At 42.3% G+C, this 21,963-nt stretch overlaps 1 protein-coding gene across 1 annotated transcript; it reads left to right on the top strand.

The window, feature by feature from the left end:
• LOC131948373 (uncharacterized) lies at window positions 1-18,006 on the top strand. Its single transcript, XM_059309983.1, has 14 exons — window positions 1-93; window positions 416-545; window positions 886-1,028; window positions 1,242-1,399; window positions 1,718-1,915; window positions 2,184-2,320; window positions 3,335-3,466; window positions 3,880-4,072; window positions 4,712-4,830; window positions 10,670-10,751; window positions 14,539-14,648; window positions 14,964-15,186; window positions 17,045-17,124; window positions 17,298-18,006. Exons 1-14 carry the CDS (start codon window positions 60-62, stop codon window positions 17,521-17,523), a joined length of 1,965 nt encoding a protein of 654 aa, XP_059165966.1. The 5' UTR covers window positions 1-59; the 3' UTR covers window positions 17,524-18,006.
• The last annotated feature ends 3,957 nt before the right edge of the window (window positions 18,007-21,963 follow it).

Genomic DNA, 21,963 nt, shown 5'->3' with positions numbered 1-21,963 from the left:
ACGCTGCAGGTCCCGAGTTGATCCACGAGAAGTGGATAACTCAGCATCTATCTACTACCATGGCGCAGTTAGAGTTCCTGTTCCTGATCTTTGGTGAGCGCCATTTTGATTCAATTTATCGCGTTTTAATATTTTGTTTTCGGTATGATCTTTTCATTTCAATTTTATTTAAAAATCGCGTTTTAATATTTTGTTTTGGGTATGATCTTTTCATTTCAATTTTTTAATATCATGTTTTAATGTTCAATTGTGTTTGCTAACGAATATTGTTTGACGTTCAACTCTGTTTGCTAACGAATATTGTTTGATGTTTTAACTTTGTTTGCTAACGAATACTGTTTGATGTTTTAACTCTGTTTGCTAACGAATATTGTTTGACGTTCACCTCTGTTTGCTTATGAATATTGTGTTTCAGTCAAATGCTTGACCGTTCAAGTCGACGTTTTAGCTGCCGATGAAATGAGCGCCAAAATTGCTATTTTGGAAGGAATCGTGGACTCGTTAGGAAAGCAACTAATGCAGAACCAGCTGTTTGTAGAAGAAAGGCTAGTTTGAAAAAATTAGAGGAAGCGTCTGTCTTTAATCAATTCTGATAATTAATTTAATACAAATAAATTCCAGGTCAATCTATTAACCAGTGTTTCTTTTAGACTTTTTTCTTCGGGTGGGATGGGGAGGGAGGGCACTTGAGATTTTCGGGGGAGGGGGGGGGGCGGCGGTCGACGTTCTTGTTAACTCTGACGATGACCTGATGTCGCAACATAATAATAATCTTCTTTTTTCATTAAGCTGAAATTTTAAAAAATTCTAACCATTATAAGCGTGTTTCTAATTGTTATTTACCTTTTAATCTATTTTACGTTGGATCGCTTCTCTTTTCACCAGGGTTCGTTCTGATGGAGAATCTGGGATCAAGAAAGTCCGACTTTACCATGAGGGGACGAGGCCGTACTTCGCGGACACCCATGTAGCTCAGTCAGCCATCGCCATACACGACCACGCTGACTACGACAGGACACTAGGCCTCGGTATGTACTATCTAATGCCATCTCCACTGGATACATTCTTCTACCTAATGCCATCTCCACTGGATACATTCTTCTACCTAATGCCATCTCCACTGGATACATTCTTCTACCTAATGCCATCTCCACTGGATACATTCTTCTACCTAATGCCATCTCCGCAAACTTTAACTGTTTCAGAAGACTAAATCATTTTTGTTTGTTTTCACGTTGTAGGGGAGTTCATAGGCGTTCTCAACGGGGTGGAGTTTCGAACCCGACACAACGATTACAAGCTGAAAATGTCGTCCACAACGAGCACTAGATACCACGAGATCGAAGACATCACATTACCCACTGTACCTCCTGAGGTGTTACACAAACCTACCCTCCAGGTACCTATCACATTCCCCACTGTACCTCCTGAGGCGTCACACAAACCTACCCTCCAGGTACCAATCGCATTCCCCAAAATCCAGATGTTCTACAGAAACCTATCCCATCGTATTCCTCAGTCTTTGCTCCTAAAGCATTACACGCATTTTCTCCTATGCCGCCTTACGTCTTCACATAAAGCTACATTCCGGGTATAGTTCAAATTTATAAAGCTCCGAGACTTTACACAAATATATCACATTTCAAATAATTCAATAATTACCGCTTGTTACAACATGTAAAATTAAATGCTGTTTTTTAATCTCTGGTAATGGCAGGAGCAGGTCGTAGAGATGAGAGAATGGTTCCGTGCCTTCAAAGAACAAAACTACACGGTCCGCGACTACAGACCTTACTTCAAGCCTGTGTTGTGTTCGATAGAGGGAGCCTGGACGCTCGCTAAAGACATAGAGGAACCCTTCCCTAGTGATCGACATCACCTAGATGCGACTAGCTGGGCGGACTTGGCAGAAAAGGTAGCTAATCTTACCGTGTTTATATCACATAATCTCATCGTGTTTGTAGCACATAATCTCATCGTATTTGTAGCACATAATCTCATCGTATTTGTAGCACATAATCTCATCGTATTTGTAGCACATAATCTCATCGTATTTGTAGCACATAATCTCATCGTATTTGTAGCACATAATCTCATCGGAATTCTTCGTTTTCAATTCATTCTAAATGCATCTGTCTGTGAGTTGAAATATCACTAAGTCTAATCCTGTTGTATAACTTTAGATCAGCTTCACATCCTACACTGGAGCTAAGCACAATCTTGAGAATTTCGCCTTTCTACCATCCAAGATGTACGCTATAGAAAACGGTGTACCCCAGTTCGCACAATGGAACTACAGAGTCATTTGTACCCCACTCAGGTAATTGTGGTAGAATTGTCTTACACTTAAATAAAATGTTCCCATTTTATCAAGACGTTTTCCGATGATAACACACAAAGGTGAAATACGCAAAGGGAACCGCCGGAAATTTTTACATTTGACAGCTGATGAAATATTTGCCAATTCCGGAGAAGTTGATGTCCCGCGAGGCTTGGGTTATAACAAAACACAAACTACAAGAACTACCTTCAACTGATAACATTTCTCATTAGTAAACTACAAGAACTACCTTCAACTGATAACATTTCTCATTAGTAAACTACAAGAACTATCTTCAACAGATAACATTTCTCATTAGTAAATTACAAGAACTACCTTCAACAGATAACATTTCTCATTAGTAAACTACAAGAACTACCTTCAACATTTCTCAAAAGTTCATTATTTTAAATTTTTTATTCAGTACTTTAAATTTGTAAAAAATTTACAATAGTGTTACATGACTAAAAACCATTGCGCAACTAATGAACGTGATAACGCGCGTATAATAGTGCGGAATAGTTGGACAAGACAGCCCACTAATTTGGACACAATTTTATTTAATTCATAAAAAAAATAATTAGGCATCCAATTAAGTCAAATTTATTGCCAGATTGCAATGTCTCCATGTCTTGACCTACGTGCCAAATTTGAAGCGAATCTGTCTGTTACTTGGACTATTTTCTGTACCTTTGTCTACCCTTGGCGTTGAAATATCACTTTCTGTTAATATTGCTATTTCAGTTACAACGCCTGCTTCCACCCCCCTACACGTTAGAAGTGCCCGAAATTTCGCTCGAGCGGTTCGATATATGACGACAGACTGACGACAAATAGACAGATTGTCGACAGACAGACAGATAGAGGAAGCAAGTTAAATAAAAGCTTGTAAAATATACTTTTATGTGTTTTAAATATTTAACTTAATTGTATCTTGTTGCCAACTTTTCTATTGCTGATAAAAAATGTCATAACTTGTCACTGACTCTTGCATAACTTTGATTTTTCTACCAGTTTCGACCTACCAACATCTTACTTTAAGATGGAGGACGACATTGCTCACAGACTAGCATACAACGTAACGTTGAAACAGGCGTCAAGCACCAGATCTGCAAGGTTCACTGTCAACGAGCACGATAAAGAGAGGTATGTTAAAAACAACGTCTGCTGTTTATTATTCGCAGAAGGGATTACACATCAATAAACAAGATATTTGACCTTTCCCCATTTAATACAATTTAAGATGCCTGGTTTGATATTGAGGGCAAGGCTATTTATGATTACATACATTTGTTTATTATGTGGTACAGTAATTTGAACTTTGACCCAAAGAGTGATGTCAAACATTGATTATAAGAATTTTGAATCTTAACTACAAGGCTAATTTTAGTTGCCACCTTTAAGGATGTCCATTTGATTAGTGTCCTAATTTCTTTACGTATGTTTACTTTGATAGTGTGGGGTGGGACTTAAAAACTACTGCTTTAAGACGTTATGTTTTTCAGCTTTTAAAATCACACATTAACATAGCATGTATTAGCGTCTAACTCCAATGATAGAAAAACTACCTATACGATGCTGGACCGTATGATGCATGAGCTACCAGGCTTGAACAACTACAAGGCTAACATAACTGACATGACCTATGGTCTCATAGCAACGGACATTGGTCAGCCCGGTCAAGTGCCACTGAATGCAGGGTTCTATCACAGATGGTACCAGTACAACGTCAAGGGTGCCATGGGCGATTATGTAAACATGATTTTTTTTACGTAGCCTGATACTTAGAACATATGAAGGGTTCCATGGGCGATTATGTAAACAGGATTTTTTTTATAACTCTCTGATTCTTAGAACATATAACACATTCTGTATACACGAATGTTAATTAAAACTGTTTCTGTTAGAACAAACTACAACTTATGTCAACATGAATTTGTACTCATCACTTTCTGATACTTAGAACAAATGACACATTCTGTTTACACGAATGTTAGAACATACTACCGATTCTGTAAAAACAATTTTTAATTACGACTTTCTTTTACTAAGAACATAGATTGAGTAAACCTTAATTTTTAAATCACTTTTATAAATTCAAGACATACAACAACGAAACGCTAAGAGCATATATTTTCTTGCAGGAGGGGTATACCTTCGGCTTCATTTTTTAAAGAAAAAAAAATCAAGCCGTAACTAGATATATACTAAGCACGCAAAACAAACAATAATTTCAATTACACAATCTGGGTGACAAAAAATATAATTAATTTGAAAACATTTGGATACAAAAATAAAAGTAAAATAAATTAACACAATAATCTTTTTTAATTGTAAGGTATCAGAATATTACATAAAAACTAAATCGTTATTTGTTTACCACAAAACCAGGTTAACCACAAGGGATACAATGACGAGACATTGTGGGTCGCCATCAACACCCAACCTAACATAATGCCCTTATCGACCAGTTATTGTAACCAGACCAATTGTGTGCGTGACACTAGGAGGTAAGTTAATTTTTAACTGCTGATTTTGGACTTTTGCATTGTCCTTTAGCCATGAAGGTAAACATAACTTCTTTCTTGAACTGTCGCATCTTTTCTCAAACGTCAAATCAAGCTCGTTGGTTGATACTTATATTAATATACTCTTATGTCCTTGTACGTTGATACGTCATGTTTTGATATATATATATATATATATATATATATATATATATATATATATATATATATATATATATATATATATATATATATATATAACTAGGGTGGGCCTAGTTACTAGTCACTATTGTTGAGAACGCGATAGTGCAGGTGTTGGACTGATAAGCCAACTGATAACGATCATAAAGCCACGGCGTAGTTTGGAAGGATACGACAAGCGCTGTCAACTTTGACACGACTTGGCTGACGAAACAGTGCAGATGTTATATTAATCGGACTGTACGACAGAAGCGGCGTAATTAACATTCTGATGCAACGATTAGAATCGATTACGATTACAATTATGATAGAACCGAATACGACTACGGATACGAAGGGGATATAAGGAAGGCGACGGCTGAGCTCTCAGTCTCTCTCTCGCTCTCGCCCGATCAGTCAGTCTGTGTGGCAGTATCAAGTTGGTTATATTGTGTTAAGAAGGACGATAGACATGTGTATTCAGTTATATGAAGACTAGTGAGGACTGTTGGGAGTCAGTTGATTCAAACTATTATTGTGAAGCATTCCTTTTGATTCAGTATATTATTGTGAAGCATTTCTTTGATTCATGAAATAAAAGGATCAATAGCGAACCTGCATCTTCGAGTATCTATACTGTGGTCGATGTTGTGTTAGAATGAGTGGTTAGACTCGGTAACATTTGGCGTTGTCGAGCAGAACTCGTTAACATTTGGCACTACAGGCAAATAGTCTCGTTACATTTGGCGCTGCGGGCAGGATATGCAAATACACTAGGTCACATTTGGCGTCGTCGGACAGGATGAATTCAACTAGACTTGCCGCTTTAGGCACCCATAGTCAACCTTGTTCATAACTGTGTTTAGTGTGTGTGTGAATTCGAACATTCAGGGACAGTGAAAATTGAGGAACGAGGAAAATTTTTCATACACACACGGTAAGAAAGGTCTTTTTTTTTTTATTTGAAGGAAATAAATAAAAGGGAAAACTGAAATCAGAATCGAGGAAATTGAAAAGAACAGAGATGAGACACCTTTCATTATCATTCTGGCTTGGTGTCACATGCTCTTTTGCTGCTGCAAGCATGTGGCTCAGTATACCCCTAGTTGTAGCACCAACTACCCTGGGGACAGCTATGGGGCTGACCACCAGCATCCAGATAATTGGCATTGGTATCTCCAACTGGGTTGTTGGACAAATACTAGGCAAAGATGACAACCAAGAGATAGATGTAACCCTTAGACACTGGAAATGTGTCATGATCTCCCTTTTGGGCAACACTATCTGCTGCATAGCTGCAACATTTTTCCTTGGTGTGAGGGGCAGACGCGGGAGTGGTATTTTAGATATCGGAAAGGGACAGAGACTCCTGCTGGCCCAACAATCTGAGCCAGATGAAGAAAGCCCAGAGATAGGCAACGGTGAAGATGACCCTTTGCCTCCAGAGGGACCGGGACAAAATTTGGACAAAAAGCCGATCCATATTGTGGTCCTGCCCAGTGAGTCCCACATCAACAAATTTTACGGGGACGGTAATCCAACTTTAACCAACAGGTTCAGTGAAGAGGTCAGGGCTGCCTGGGCCTCGAGATGCATGTCACCAGAGGAAAGATTAAGACTGCTGATGGGCAGTATAGGAGAGACGGTTAGGGCAGAGGTCAAATGCCACGATAAAACCATCCAATCAGATCCAGATAAGGTGCTGGATCTAATTATGGAGACCTTTGGGGAGAGACGGTCGGGATCGCAACTGCTAGCGGTGTTTGTAGGTATAAAGCAGAGACTGGCGGAGAGTGTGATGGAGTATTCACACCGAATGAACGGGGCCTTTGAAGCTGTAAAAGGCAAAATACCCGACATGGATGCGCGCCTGCTGAGGGACCATTTCATCGAGGGGCTGGCGACCCCTATGGCAAGAAGATATTTGAAGGAAGAGGTCTACAAAGACCCACAGTTGACCTTCCTTCAGGTCAGGAACTCAGCGATCCGCAGGTCCGAGGATGAGGACCAATCGAACTGTTCGGTAGACCAAATCTCTGTGCCGGAACAGCAACAATCCCCACCCACAGGGACCGGCACGGTGGAAACCATGATGGCTCAACTGTTGGCTCACCTGGATAAGGTTGACCAACGATTGGAGAGGTTGGAAAGCAGGTCAACAGCTGAGAATCAGGAAAAGAACGGGCCAAAACAGAGACAGGTTGGACGGCCGCGACCCGCCGGTCCATCGCTCCGGTGGACGGCCGATGGTCGACCAATTTGCCTGTCCCGCTCACAACCCGGACATATGGCACAATACTGTCCGGTGAAACGATCGCCCTCTGTAAGGCAAGGCAAGGCTACAGAGAGGCGAGGTTATGGCTTAAGAAACAAAATGGGACAAACAATGAAAGAGTCTCAAACAAGACTTGAAGAGAAATTATCAGATATTGAAAAAGAACTTCAAATCACAGCAAGGCTGGGATCCATCGAACAGCGATGGGCAGCAGAATTGGCACTCTTTGACCTGGAGAGAAAATATCGCCCAGGGCAGTCCAATGGTAATGCTGACGCGTTATCAAGGAATCCTTACGAGAGACCGGGCGATGAGGAAGAAACGCTGACAGGAATATGTGAGGTCAGAGCGTCAACAGATATCCCTCACGGGGTGCAAGTGAACAATTTGTTGGTAGAGAAAAATGATGATAAGAAGAAAATTGGTAGACTTAATAAAGGAATTCAAAGTCTAACCAGGAAACTGGATAGGAAAAGTTCATGCAAATCAAAAGCACAGGAGAAATGTTCATCTTTAAAGTGTCTGTTATCGGAAGAAGTAAATAAAAATATTAGACAACAGAACAGTGTTGGCAAACTAGAAGAAATGATAGACAAAGAAAGGCTAGTGATGCAAAACGGACAGACCGGGGTGGAGCACATTTCCACAGAGCCCGGACATATGGACATTAGTGATTTTAATTGCCTTAATCACAAAGAGATAAGAGATGCCCAGAGAACGGATAGTGGCTTACAGCCGCTGTTGAAACACGTCCAGGAACAAAAATTCCCAGGAAGAAGGGAAAGAGAACAATTTGGTCGAGAAACAAAGAAAATACTGAGTCAGTGGGACCGTCTCAGTATAAAGGATGGTGTTCTCATGCGGAGAATTCATGACCAAATTGATGGGACAATACACCAGGTGGTGGTGCCTGGACAATTACGAGAAGAAGTGCTAAGGTTGGCACATGACAGGGCAGGACACCAGGGTCAGGACAGGACGCACAAAATATTACGACGGAGGTGTTACTGGCCCAATATGGAGATGGAGGTCAAACGCCATTGTGAGGCTTGTGTGAGGTGTCAGCATGCGAAAATGCCAGTTGTCAAAATGAGACAGCCATCAGGACACCTACTAGCGACAAAACCACTAGAGATTGTGGCTATGGACTTTACGTCGTTGGAGCAATCATCGGATGGGACGGAACATGTGTTGGTAATGACTGATGTATTCACCAAATGGACTGTGGCGGTGCCCACACGAGATCAGACTGCCAAAACAGTGGCAAAGGTCTTAATAGAACATTGGTTCATCAAATATGGCATACCAAGACAATTACACTCTGACCAAGGAAGGGCCTTTGAGTCAGAAGTAATTAACCAACTGTGCAGCCACTACGGGATCAACAAATCTAGAACAACCACATTTAATCCGAAAGGAAACGGACAGTGCGAGCGGTTCAACCGCAGCATGCATGATTTGCTGCGTACTCTAGAACCTGAACAGAAAAAACGTTGGCCTGATTTTCTCCCAGAGTTGGTATATCTATACAACTGCACACCCCATGCCACAACCGGCTTTTCGCCATACATGTTGCTGTTCGGACGGGAGGCTCGATTGCCTCTTGACTTGTTCCTAGGAAAAAAGGAGAGTATGACTGGCTCATACACTGCACTGGAATATGTGAATGAACATATGAGACGAATTAGAGAAATGTACAGGGTAGTACAGGAAAGACTAGAACATGAAGCACGGCGAAGGGAACCGCCGGTACAGACAAAGGACCCGCCACTCAAACTGAACGACAGGGTATTACTGCGTAGCCACCCGTTAGGCAGAAACAAAATCCACGATCTCTGGGGACAGGAGATATGGCAAGTCGTGGAGATGCCTAAAGTAGCAGGTGGCCCCTTTAAGATAAGACCCATCGATCACGCCAAACCGGATCGGTGGGCGAATATTGCTCAATTAAAGAAATATTGGCATAGGCAAGAAGAGCATTTACACACAAGGAAACCTAAGACAATTAGGGAACCGGAAACTTACACGGAAATTCTCATACCCATCCCGGAACCATGTCACCATCAACAGAACAACAGCGATACACAAGGGGAGGATACCGGCAACAAGGAGGATCCCGGTCCTCCCAGAAGCAGAGACACAGTAGAACAGCAGATAAGTGGTCCGCGGAGAAGTTTGAGAAACAGAAAGAATACGAAATTTTTTGTCAGCAACCATCAATTCTTTCATGGTTGCGCTGGTATGAGAACAGACTGTTCAAAAAGTCATAAAAGTGAACTGGTGAAGGCACCAAACGAAAAAAGGTGGATGTGAATTCTAGAACTGTTCTGTGTCTGAGGAAGATGATGTAGACACATTTGATATGTGAAATAGGGATAACTGTCAATCTTTTACGAATGTGACGACATTGACAGTGAGTGGAACAATGAATTTTTTTTACGATGGTGCGATGGACATTTAGGAAGTGCACCTACCAAGCGTTGTTTGTGGTTGAAAACACACAAAAAAAGGCGGCGGTGGATGTAACTAGGGTGGGCCTAGTTACTAGTCACTATTGTTGAGAACGCGATAGTGCAGGTGTTGGACTGATAAGCCAACTGATAACGATCATAAAGCCACGGCGTAGTTTGGAAGGATACGACAAGCGCTGTCAACTTTGACACGACTTGGCTGACGAAACAGTGCAGATGTTATATTAATCGGACTGTACGACAGAAGCGGCGTAATTAACATTCTGATGCAACGATTAGAATCGATTACGATTACGATTATGATAGAACCGAATACGACTACGGATACGAAGGGGATATAAGGAAGGCGACGGCTGAGCTCTCAGTCTCTCTCTCGCTCTCGCCCGATCAGTCAGTCTGTGTGGCAGTATCAAGTTGGTTATATTGTGTTAAGAAGGACGATAGACATGTGTATTCAGTTATATGAAGACTAGTGAGGACTGTTGGGAGTCAGTTGATTCAAACTATTATTGTGAAGCATTCCTTTTGATTCAGTATATTATTGTGAAGCATTTCTTTGATTCATGAAATAAAAGGATCAATAGCGAACCTGCATCTTCGAGTATCTATACTGTGGTCGATGTTGTGTTAGAATGAGTGGTTAGACTCGGTAACATTTGGCGTTGTCGAGCAGAACTCGTTAACATTTGGCACTACAGGCAAATAGTCTCGTTACATATATATATATATATATCCTAGACAGTTAAAAAAAAGTCTTATGATACTCGTATGTTCTAGCAAATCGATACATGTTTTGAGAGATATTTATATCATAGACCGTTGATGGATGTTTTGTAAGACACTTATGTCCTGGGCTCTTAATACCTGTCTTGTGCTATAGATATAACTTTACACTACCAACCACATTCCTCCACAGGGTAAGCTTTGCCATCCCGCTTGAGGTCATCTACCTGACCCCAGTACTCTCATGGAACCCAAACAATGTAGCCTACTATCCGGTAAGTTTTTAGTACTCTCATGGAACCCAAACAATGTAGCCTACTATCCGGTAAGTTTTTAGTACTCTCATGGAACCCACACAATGTAGCCTTTTAGTACTCTCATGGAACCTACACAATGTAGCCTACTATCCGGTAAGTTTTTAGTACTCTCATGGAACCCACACAATGTAGCCTTCTATCCGGTAAGTTTTTAGTACTCTCATGGAACCCACACAATGTAGCCTTCTATCCGGTAAGTTTTTAGTACTCTCATGGAACCCACACAATGTAGCCTTCTATCCGGTAAGTTTTTAGTACTCTCATGGAACCCACACATTGTAGCCTTCTACCCGGTAAGTTTTTAGTACTCTCATGGAACCCACACAATGTAGCCTTCTATCCGGTAAGTTTTTAGTACTCTCATGGAACCCACACATTGTAGCCTTCTATCCGGTAAGTTTTTAGTACTCTCATGGAACCCACACAATGTAGCCTTCTATCCGGTAAGTTTTTAGTACTCTCATGGAACCTACACAATGTAGCCTTTTAGTACTCTCATGTAACCCACACAATGTAGCCTTCTATCCGGTAAGTTTTTAGTACTCTCATGGAACCCACACATTGTAGCCTTCTATCCGGTAAGTTTTTAGTACTCTCATGGAACCCACACAATGTAGCCTTTTAGTACTCTCATGGAACCCACACAATGTAGCCTTCTATCCGGTAAGTTTTTAGTGATATCATGGAACCCACACAATGTAGCCTTTTAGTACTCTCATGGAACCCACACAATGTAGCCTTCTATCCGGTAAGTTTTTAGTACTCTCATGGAACCTACACAATGTAGCCTACTATCCGGTAAGTTTTTAGTACTCTCATGGAACCTACACATTGTAGCCTTCTACCCGGTAAGTTTTTAGTACTCTCGTGGAACCCACACAATGTAGCCTTCTAGTACTCTCATGGTACCCACACAATGTAGCCTTTTATCCGGTAAGTTTTTAGTACTCTCATGGAACCTACACAATGTAGCCTACTATCCGGTAAGTTTTTAGTACTCTCGTGGAACCCACACAATGTAGCCTTCTAGTACTCTCATGGTACCCACACAATGTAGCCTTTTATCCGGTAAGTTTTTAGTACTCTCATGGAACCTACACAATGTAGCCTACTATCCGGTAAGTTTTTAGTACTCTCGTGGAACCCACACAATGTAGCCTTCTAGTACTCTCATGGAACCCACACAATGTAGCCTTCTAGTACTCTCATGGAACCCACACAATGTAGCCTTCTATCCGGTAAGTTTTTAGTACTCTCATGGAACCCACACAATGTAGCCTACTATCCGGTAAGTTTTTAGTACTCTCATGGAACCCACACAATGTAGCCTTTTAGTACTCTCATGGAACCCACACAATGTAGCCTTTTAGTACTCTCATGGAACCCACACAATGTAGCCTTTTAGTACTCTCATGGAACCCACACAATGTAGCCTTCTAGTACTCTCATGGAACCCACACAATGTAGCCTTCTAGTACTCTCATGGAACCCACACAATGTAGCCTTCTAGTACTCTCATAGAACCCACACAATGTAGCCTTTTAGTACTCTCATGGAACCCACACAATGTAGCCTTTTAGTACTCTCATGGAACCCACACAATGTAGCCTTCTATCCGGTAAGTTTTTAGTACTCTCATGGAACCTACACAATGTAGCCTTCTATCCGGTAAGTTTTTAGTACTCTCATGGAACCCACACAATGTAGCCTTCTATCCGGTAAGTTTTTAGTACTCTCATGGAACCTACACAATGTAGCCTTTTAGTACTCTCATGTAACCCACACAATGTAGCCTTCTATCCGGTAAGTTTTTAGTACTCTCATGGAACCCACACATTGTAGCCTTCTATCCGGTAAGTTTTTAGTACTCTCATGGAACCCACACAATGTAGCCTTTTAGTACTCTCATGGAACCCACACAATGTAGCCTTCTATCCGGTAAGTTTTTAGTACTCTCATGGAACCTACACAATGTAGCCTACTATCCGGTAAGTTTTTAGTACTCTCATGGAACCTACACATTGTAGCCTTCTACCCGGTAAGTTTTTAGTACTCTCGTGGAACCCACACAATGTAGCCTTCTAGTACTCTCATGGTACCCACACAATGTAGCCTTCTAGTACTCTCATGGAACCCACACAATGTAGCCTTTTATCCGGTAAGTTTTTAGTACTCTCATGGAACCTACACAATGTAGCCTACTATCCGGTAAGTTTTTAGTACTCTCGTGGAACCCACACAATGTAGCCTTCTACCCGGTAAGTTTTTAGTACTCTCATGGTACCCACACAATGTAGCCTTCTAGTACTCTCATGGAACCCACACAATGTAGCCTACTATCCGGTAAGTTTTTAGTACTCTCATGGAACCCACACAATGTAGCCTTCTAGTACTCTCATGGAACTCACACAATGTAGCCTTCTATCCGGTAAGTTTTTAGTACTCTCATGGAACCCACACAATGTAGCCTACTATCCGGTAAGTTTTTAGTACTCTCATGGAACCCACACAATGTAGCCTTTTAGTACTCTCATGGAACCCACACAATGTAGCCTTTTAGTACTCTCATGGAACCCACACAATGTAGCCTTTTAGTACTCTCATGGAACCCACACAATGTAGCCTTCTAGTACTCTCATGGAACCCACACAATGTAGCCTTCTAGTACTCTCATGGAACCCACACAATGTAGCCTTCTAGTACTCTCATAGAACCCACACAATGTAGCCTTTTAGTACTCTCATGGAACCCACACAATGTAGCCTTTTAGTACTCTCATGGAACCCACACAATGTAGCCTTCTATCCGGTAAGTTTTTAGTACTCTCATGGAACCTACACAATGTAGCCTTCTATCCGGTAAGTTTTTAGTACTCTCATGGAACCCACACAATGTAGCCTACTATCCGGTAAGTTTTTAGTACTCTCATGGAACCCACACAATGTAGCCTTTTAGTACTCTCATGGAACCCACACAATGTAGCATTCTATCCGGTAAGTTTTTAGTACTCTCATGGAACCCACACAATGTAGCCTTTTAGTACTCTCATGGAACCCACACAATGTAGCCTTTTATCCGGTAAGTTTTTAGTGATATCATGGAACCCACACAATGTAGCCTTCTATCCGGTAAGTTTTTAGTACTCTCATGGAACCCACACAATGTAGCCTTTTAGTACTCTCATGGAACCCACACAATGTAGCATTCTATCCGGTAAGTTTTTAGTACTCTCATGGAACCCACACAATGTAGCCTTTTAGTACTCTCATGGAACCCACACAATGTAGCCTTTTATCCGGTAAGTTTTTAGTACTCTCATGGAACCCACACAATGTAGCCTTCTAGTACTCTCATGGAACCCACACAATGTAGCCTTCTAGTACTCTCATGGACCCCACACAATGTAGCCTTCTAGTACTCTCATGGAACCCACACAATGTAGCCTACTATCCGGTAAGTCTCCGTGATTCTAGTGCATTGTTTACTTTTACGGAGATCGGCTGGATTCGTCTAAATGTACATCCAGCAGTTATTGAACGAAAGAGTTAGAAACTTTAAAAAATTAAATGTGACTATTTTGATTAGGCGTAGAAGTTAAACTTTATTTATTTGATACGTTATTACCATACTTTTGTTGAAATTATTTTTAATTGTAACGATCAGCATTAGATAGGTCCGACTAAAATTGAGTTTGCGTTGCAAATTACGTAGGCTTCTTGGAACAAAAATACATATTATTTTGCAGGGGGACCCTAAAACTGATTTGCTAGCACAAAGTGTTGTGGCCAATGGACGAAACGGTGGAACCACTAAAGAGACAGCCTTCAATGGAACCAACAGAAAAACCTATTACAGGTGAGACTCCAGACAGGTAGGTCTACACTGTGCAGGTAACGCTTGCATTTGAAAATTCGAAGACCAGCTTGGTAAAATTACTGACATTAAAATTGTGTTAAAATAACTGGTGATGGAAAAAGATTTAGCTCCAATTAAAATTAAATAATTTTGTTTTGAAATGTATATAGTGTCAAGTTTTTGATCACTCTAAAGATAAAAGTATTGTCTAAATATGGACGTATAAATGATATAAATTAGTTGTTTAAAATACAGCACTTCCGCCTGTCTCACAGCACTTCCGCCTCTCTCACAGCACTTCCGCCTCTCTCACAGAACTCCCATAAGCTTCTATGCCAGTACCGACGTGGAGCCCGACTCAGCCGACACAGCTCGAGGATCTGCTGGAGTTCTGGACAAGAACGGCAACGTCCATCTGATGGCCGCTTCCGGTCCACGCATCATCACCCCGGACATTCAAGGCGTTGGTACCATCAGGCTGCGATACCCCATCTTCCCAGTCCACGAGGAAGGTAGCACAGTGGGCAGAGAACTATCGGTAAAAATCAGTTTGGGTTTCTATTTTTTTTTTGGAAAGAAAACGCTTTATATTAGTCTTTAAATGGAAATAAATGTTATTTAATAAAAATACTTTGAAGTTATAGACGGCTAAACAAATGTGTGGTAGGTAAAGAAACGGGTCAGAATATTGTTCATGTCAAATCAAATCCGTTCCGTAAAGACTTGCCTCAAAAGACCATACCAATACCACTGCCGTTCGTTAATAGGGAAATTCTGTTTTTGAGCATTTAAAAAATTTACCGTAAGCATTCGAAACATTGTTTCTAAATTCTATTGTTTATGTGAAGTACAGCTCGTTGAAATTTATGTCAGGGTAAATCGACCAAATCCTTACTGATCAAATACACAGATCCGTTATAATTCAAGGTACCCGAACCAAATCAAATACTTTCTATAACACTCGTAATGGCATAACAACCTACACAGGCCTACACCACAACAGCATAGCAACCTCCACAGGACTACATCACAACAGCATAGCAACCTACACAGGCCTACCTCACAACAGCATAGCAACCTACACAGGCTCAACTCACAACAGCATAGCAACCTCCACAGGACTACATCACAACAGCATAGCAACCTACACAGGCTTAACTCACATCAGCATAGCAACCTACACAGGCCTACATCACAACAGCATAGCAACCTACACAGACCTACCTCACAACAGCATAGCAACCTACACAGGCCCAACTCACCACAGCATAGCAACCTACACAGGCCTACCTCACAACAGCATAGCAACCTACACAGGCCTACATCACAACAGCATAGCAACCTACACAGGCCTACCTCACAACAGCATAGCAACCTACACAGGCTCAACTCACAACAGCATAGCAACCTCCACATGACTACATCACAACAGCATAGCAACCTACACAGGCCTACCTCACAACAGCATAGCAACCTACACAGGCCTACATCACAACAGCATAGCAACCTCCACAGGACTACATCACAACAGCATAGCAACCTACACAGGCTCAACTCACAACAGCATAGCAACCTCCACAGGACTACATCACAACAGCATAGCAACCTACACAGGCTCAACTCACATCAGCATAGCAACCTACACAGGCCTACATCACAACAGCATAGCAACCTACACAGGCCTACCTCACAACAGCATAGCAACCTCCACAGGACTACATCACAACAGCATAGCAACCTACACAGGCTCAACTCACATCAGCATAGCAACCTACACAAGCCTACATCACCACAGCATAGCAACCTACACAGGCCTACCTCACAACAGCATAGCAACCTACACAGGCCTACATCACAACAGCATAGCAACCTACACAGGCTCAACTCACAACAGCATAGCAACCTACACAGGCTCAACTCACAACAGCATAGCAACCTACATAGGCCTACATCACAACAGCATAGCAACCTACACAGGCCTACATCACAACAGCATAGCAACCTACACAGGCCTACCTCACAACAGCATAGCAACCTACACAGGCTCAACTCACAACAGCATAGCAACCTACACAAGCCTACATCACCACAGCATAGCAACCTACACAGGCTCAACTCACATCAGCATAGCAACCTACACAGGCCTACATCACAACAGCATAGCAACCTACACAGGCCTACCTCACAACAGCATAGCAACCTACACAGGCTCAACTCACAACAGCATAGCAACCTACACAAGCCTACATCACCACAGCATAGCAACCTACACAGGCTCAACTCACAACAGCATAGCAACCTACACAAGCCTACATCACCACAGCATAGCAACCTACACAGGCCTACGTCTGAAAAAAGGCAAATAGTCGTTAAGCAGTCCACGTGAATCTTTGCAGGCACTAAAAGAGATAGTGACGCATTTATTTGTCGACCAACCTCCGGTAGACGAGTACTTCTCAATGTCGGAAAGTAACCAGTAAGTTTAATTTTGATGGGTTAGTTGCAGCATAATCCAGTCTTTTACCATGGTGAAACTACTTAACTACGTAAACGTTTGTTTCCGATCGTATGTAGCCTACAATCGGAAACAAAACACGACTCTTGACATGTAGATGTTACTGGCCGATGTTATCACTGCTCTATTCACAGGAACCCTCCAGGCTTACACACTCACTCGTTCGTGCTGTCCGCTGCCGATTATGCCAGTCTGCTGTCCGGCACCGACGCGACTGTCAAGACATCAACTGACCTAGGTCACTACCACGAGCTGAAGGTCCACTACGACAGCTCCAAAGGGACCTACACCTACGTGACGTGTGACGGCCTTGACACTTGTCGGGACGGTCACGGTCAACGAATCATCAAGCAAGAGTAAACCTAATGGAGCACGTTTTCTCGCAGACGACAATTTTATGTTAGAGAAATTAGGTTGCAAACACGCCAAATTTTGTTAATGCGTTACGGGTTAGTAGAAGGTTAGATTAGAATAGGCTAGAATAGTCTAGAAACGTAGGGGAAAGGCTTGCGGTGTGAGTTGAGTTAACTCCGGGGTGTTTAGTTATTGTCATCCCAAGGTCGAGTGTGGGTATAAAAGCTGGAGTGAACGATTGTAAGGGGAGTTTGAGTTAGTAGCGGCTAGGGACGATGGCGGCAGTGTAATGTGGAAAGACGAGAACAAATACAGTTTTGAACATTTGATCGCATCGTTTTCTGCATTGAATAAAACCCAACCGCAACAAAAAGTAAAATTTGAATCTGCTCTTGTAGTTATTATTATTATCCTACATCTACCCTCATCCCCCAACAATTCTATATTTATAGGCTATGTATAAGCAGGAAAATAAAAATGGTAATTCTGCATTCATGTCCTTAAGTTTCTGATTTTAAAGACGGGGTTGATATCAAGAGACGTCTCATCTCAGCCTACCACCCTCAAAAAGTGCTAATTGAACAATAGCGATTTCTTTCTAAAAATAATCAACATTGAGCACACACACACACACACACACACGCACGCACGCACGCACGCACGCACGCACGCACGCACACACACACACACACACACACACACACACACACACACACATATATATATATATATATATATATATATATATATATGTGACGAGCGAACATTTATCCTGCCGACAACGCCAATTGTAACGAGCCAACAGTTACCATGCTCGCAACGCCACATGTAATGAGACCTAATTGCCTGTAGTGCCACGTGTTAACGAGTTTAACCACTCATTCTAGACAACATTGACCACAGTATAGATACTCAAGATGCAGGTTCGCTATTGATCCTTTATTACATGAATCAAGAAATGCTTCATAATAACACAATAAATCAACAGGAATGCTTCTCAATAATAGTCTGAATCAACTGACCCCTAACAGTCCTTCACTAGGCTTCATATAACTGAATCCACATGTCTATAATCCTCCTTAACACAATACGGCTAACCCGTTCTATAACCGACTTGACATAGTCACACAGACTGACTGATCTAAGCGAGCGATGAAAGAGGCAAGAGCCTCGAAACGGGAAGAGAGAGCTCGCTGAAACGGGAAGAGAGAGAACGAGTCCTGCCGTGCCCTCCTATTTATCCCTTGTATCCGTACTCGTCTCTGTACTTGTATTCCTCCGTAATCGATACTTGTACTCGATCTCCGACCACCAGTTGCGTAGTTCAAACGTACAGACCGTAAAATAACATCTGCGTCCTATCCATCAAAGTTGACAGGCCGTCTGAATACCGTTTCCCAAAATAGCACGCGCCGGCTTTGAGGTTGTTATCAGCCCGACCCAATAAGCCACCTGTTATCGGTTGCATCAGACCAACACTGTGTCTCGGCTTCTCGTTCGTTATCATTTGTAACTGGTAGTTAGGCCTACCCCAGTTACATCCACCCCTGCTTTTTTTGTGTGTTTTCAACCACAAACAACGCCTGGCAGGTGCGCACCACTCCTCCAAAGTCAATCGCACAGTCGTAAAAAAAAAAATCTATTGTTCCACTCACTGTCCACGACGTTCCATTCGTATACGATTGACAGTTCTACCTATTTCACATATCAACTGTGTCTACATCATCTTTCTGAGACACAAAACAGTTCTAGAATTCACATCCACCCTTTCCATTTGGTGCCTTCACCAGTTCACTTCTATAGCTCTTTGAACAGTCTGTTTTCATACCAGCGCGACCATGAAAGAATTGATGGTTGCTGACAAAAAATTTCGTATTCCTTCTGTTCCTTAAACTTCTCCGCGGACCACTTATCTGATGGTCTACTGTCTCTCTGCTTCTGGAGGGACCGGGATCCTCATTGTTGCCGGTATCCTCCCCTTGCGTATCGCGGTTGTTCTGTTGATGGTGATATGGTTCCGGAATGGGTATGTGAATTTCCGTTATAACTTCCGGTTCCCTAATTGTCTTGGGTTTCTCTGTGTGTAACTGCTCTTCTTGCCTATTCCAATATTTCTTTAATTGAGCAATATTCGCCCACCGATCCGGTTTGGCGTGATCGATGGGTCTTATCTTAAAGGGGCCACCTGCTGCTTTAGGCATCTCCACGACTTGCCATATCTCCTGTCCCCAGAGATCGTGGATTTTGTTTCTGCCTAACGGGTGGCTACGCAGTAATACCCTGTCATTCAGTTTGAGTGGCGGGTCCTTCGTCTGTATCGGCGGTTCCCTTCGCCGAGATTCATGTTCTAGTCTTTCCTGTACTACCCTGTACATTTCTCTAATTCTTCTCATATGTTCATTCACATATTCCAGTGCGGTGTATGAGCCAGTCATACTCTCCCTTTTTCCTAGGAACAAATCAAGAGGGAGTCGAGCCTCTCGTCCGAACAGCAACATGTATGGCGTAAAGCCGGTTGTGGCATGGGGTGTGCAGTTGTATAGATATACCAACTCTGGGAGAAAATCAGGCCAACGTTTTTTCTGTTCAGGTTCTAGCGTACGCAGCAAATCATGCATGCTGCGGTTGAACCGTTCACACTGTCCGTTTCCTTTCGGATTAAATGTGGTTGTTCTAGATTTGTTGATCCCGTAGTGGTTGCACAGTTGGTTAATTACTTCTGACTCAAAGGCCCTTCCTTGGTCAGAGTGTAATTGTCTTGGTATGCCATATTTGATGAACCAATGTTGTAATAAGACCTTTGCCACTGTTTTGGCGGTCTGATCTCGCGTGGGCACCGCCACCGTCCATTTGGTGAATACATCAGTCATTACCAACACATGTTCCGTCCCATCCGATGATTGCTCCAACGACGTAAAGTCCATAGCCACAATCTCTAGTGGTTTTGTCGCTAGTAGGTGTCCTGATGGCTGTCTCATTTTGACAACTGGCATTTTCGCATGCTGACACCTCACACAAGCCTCACAATGGCGTTTGACCTCCATTTCCATATTGGGCCAGTAACACCTCCGTCGTAATATTTTGTGGGTTCTGTCCTGACCCTGGTGTCCTGCCCTGTCATGTGCCAACCTTAGCACTTCTCCTCGTAATTGTCCCGGCACCACCACCTGGTGTATTGTGCCATCAATTTGGTCATGAATTCTCCGCATGAGAACACCATCCTTTATACTGAGACGGTTCCACTGACTCAGTATTTTCTTTGTTTCTCGACCAAATTGTTCTCTTTCCCTTCTTCCTGGGAATTTTTGTTCCTGGACGTATTTCAATAGCGGTTGTAAGCCACTATCCGTTCTCTGGGCATCTCTTATCTTTTGGTGATTAAGGCAATTAAAATCACTACTGTCCATATGTTCGGGTTCCGTGGATATGTGCTCCACCCCGGTCTGCCCGTTTTGCATCACTTGTACCCCATGAGGGATATCTGTTGACGCTCTGACCTCACATATTCCTGTCAGTGTTTCTTCCTCATCACCCGGTCTCTCGTAAGGATTCCTTGATAAGGCGTCCGCATTGCCATTGGACCGCCCCGGGCGATACTTTATCTCTAGGTCAAAGAGTGCCAATTCTGCTGCCCATCGCTGTTCGATGGATCCCAACTTTGCTGTCTTTAGGTGACTCAAGGGGTTATTGTCAGTGTATACCACACATTTAGCACCTAATAAATAGTCCCTGAATTTTTCCGTCACAGCCCATTTTAATGTCAAAAGTTCTAGTTTCATGGCGCTGTAATTTGTCATGTTCTTCTCTGATTCCTTCAGAGCTCGACTGGCATACGCAATAACCCTGAAACCTTGCTTTTGTTGTTGTGATAGCACAGCTCCCAGACCTTTAGAGCTGGCGTCAATTTCTAACCGAAATGGTTTGTCAAAGTCCGCGTATCCCAATATCGGTGCCTCTGTCAAGGCCTTTTTCAAGAGTTTAAACGAGTTCAGGCATTCATCAGTCCATAGTTCACCTATCAGTTTTGTTTTACCTTTCTTTTTCTCCTTACTGTGTTTCTTTGTCATTTTGTTTACCAAGTCATGCAATGGTGCGGCAATTTTTGCAAAACCCGGCACAAATTTTCTATAATAGGAAGCAAAGCCCAAGAATGACCTGACCTCTACCGTAGTTGTAGGTTGTTTCCATTCTTTAACAGCTGCAATTTTATCTGGGTCAGTGGCGATACCATCCGACGAAATCACGTAACCCAAAAAATGTACCGATTTCAAACCAAAGCAGCATTTGTCTGGGTTCAGCTTTACTCCTATCTCCCTAAGACGGAGAAACACTTGTTCTAATCTTTTTAGATGGTCCTCCCAAGTTTTTGAGTAAACTAGAATATCATCCAAATACACCAACATTATTTGAAATAGAAAGTCACTCATAGCACTCTGCATTACTCGC

Source organism: Physella acuta, unplaced genomic scaffold (assembly GCF_028476545.2).
Source record: "Physella acuta isolate Inbredline_101_S28 unplaced genomic scaffold, ASM2847654v3 ptg000058l, whole genome shotgun sequence".
In the NCBI taxonomy this organism is placed as follows: Eukaryota; Metazoa; Mollusca; class Gastropoda; family Physidae; genus Physella; species Physella acuta.
The sequence above is the reverse complement of the archived record's forward strand: the minus strand, read 5'-3'. Positions and strand labels throughout refer to the sequence as shown.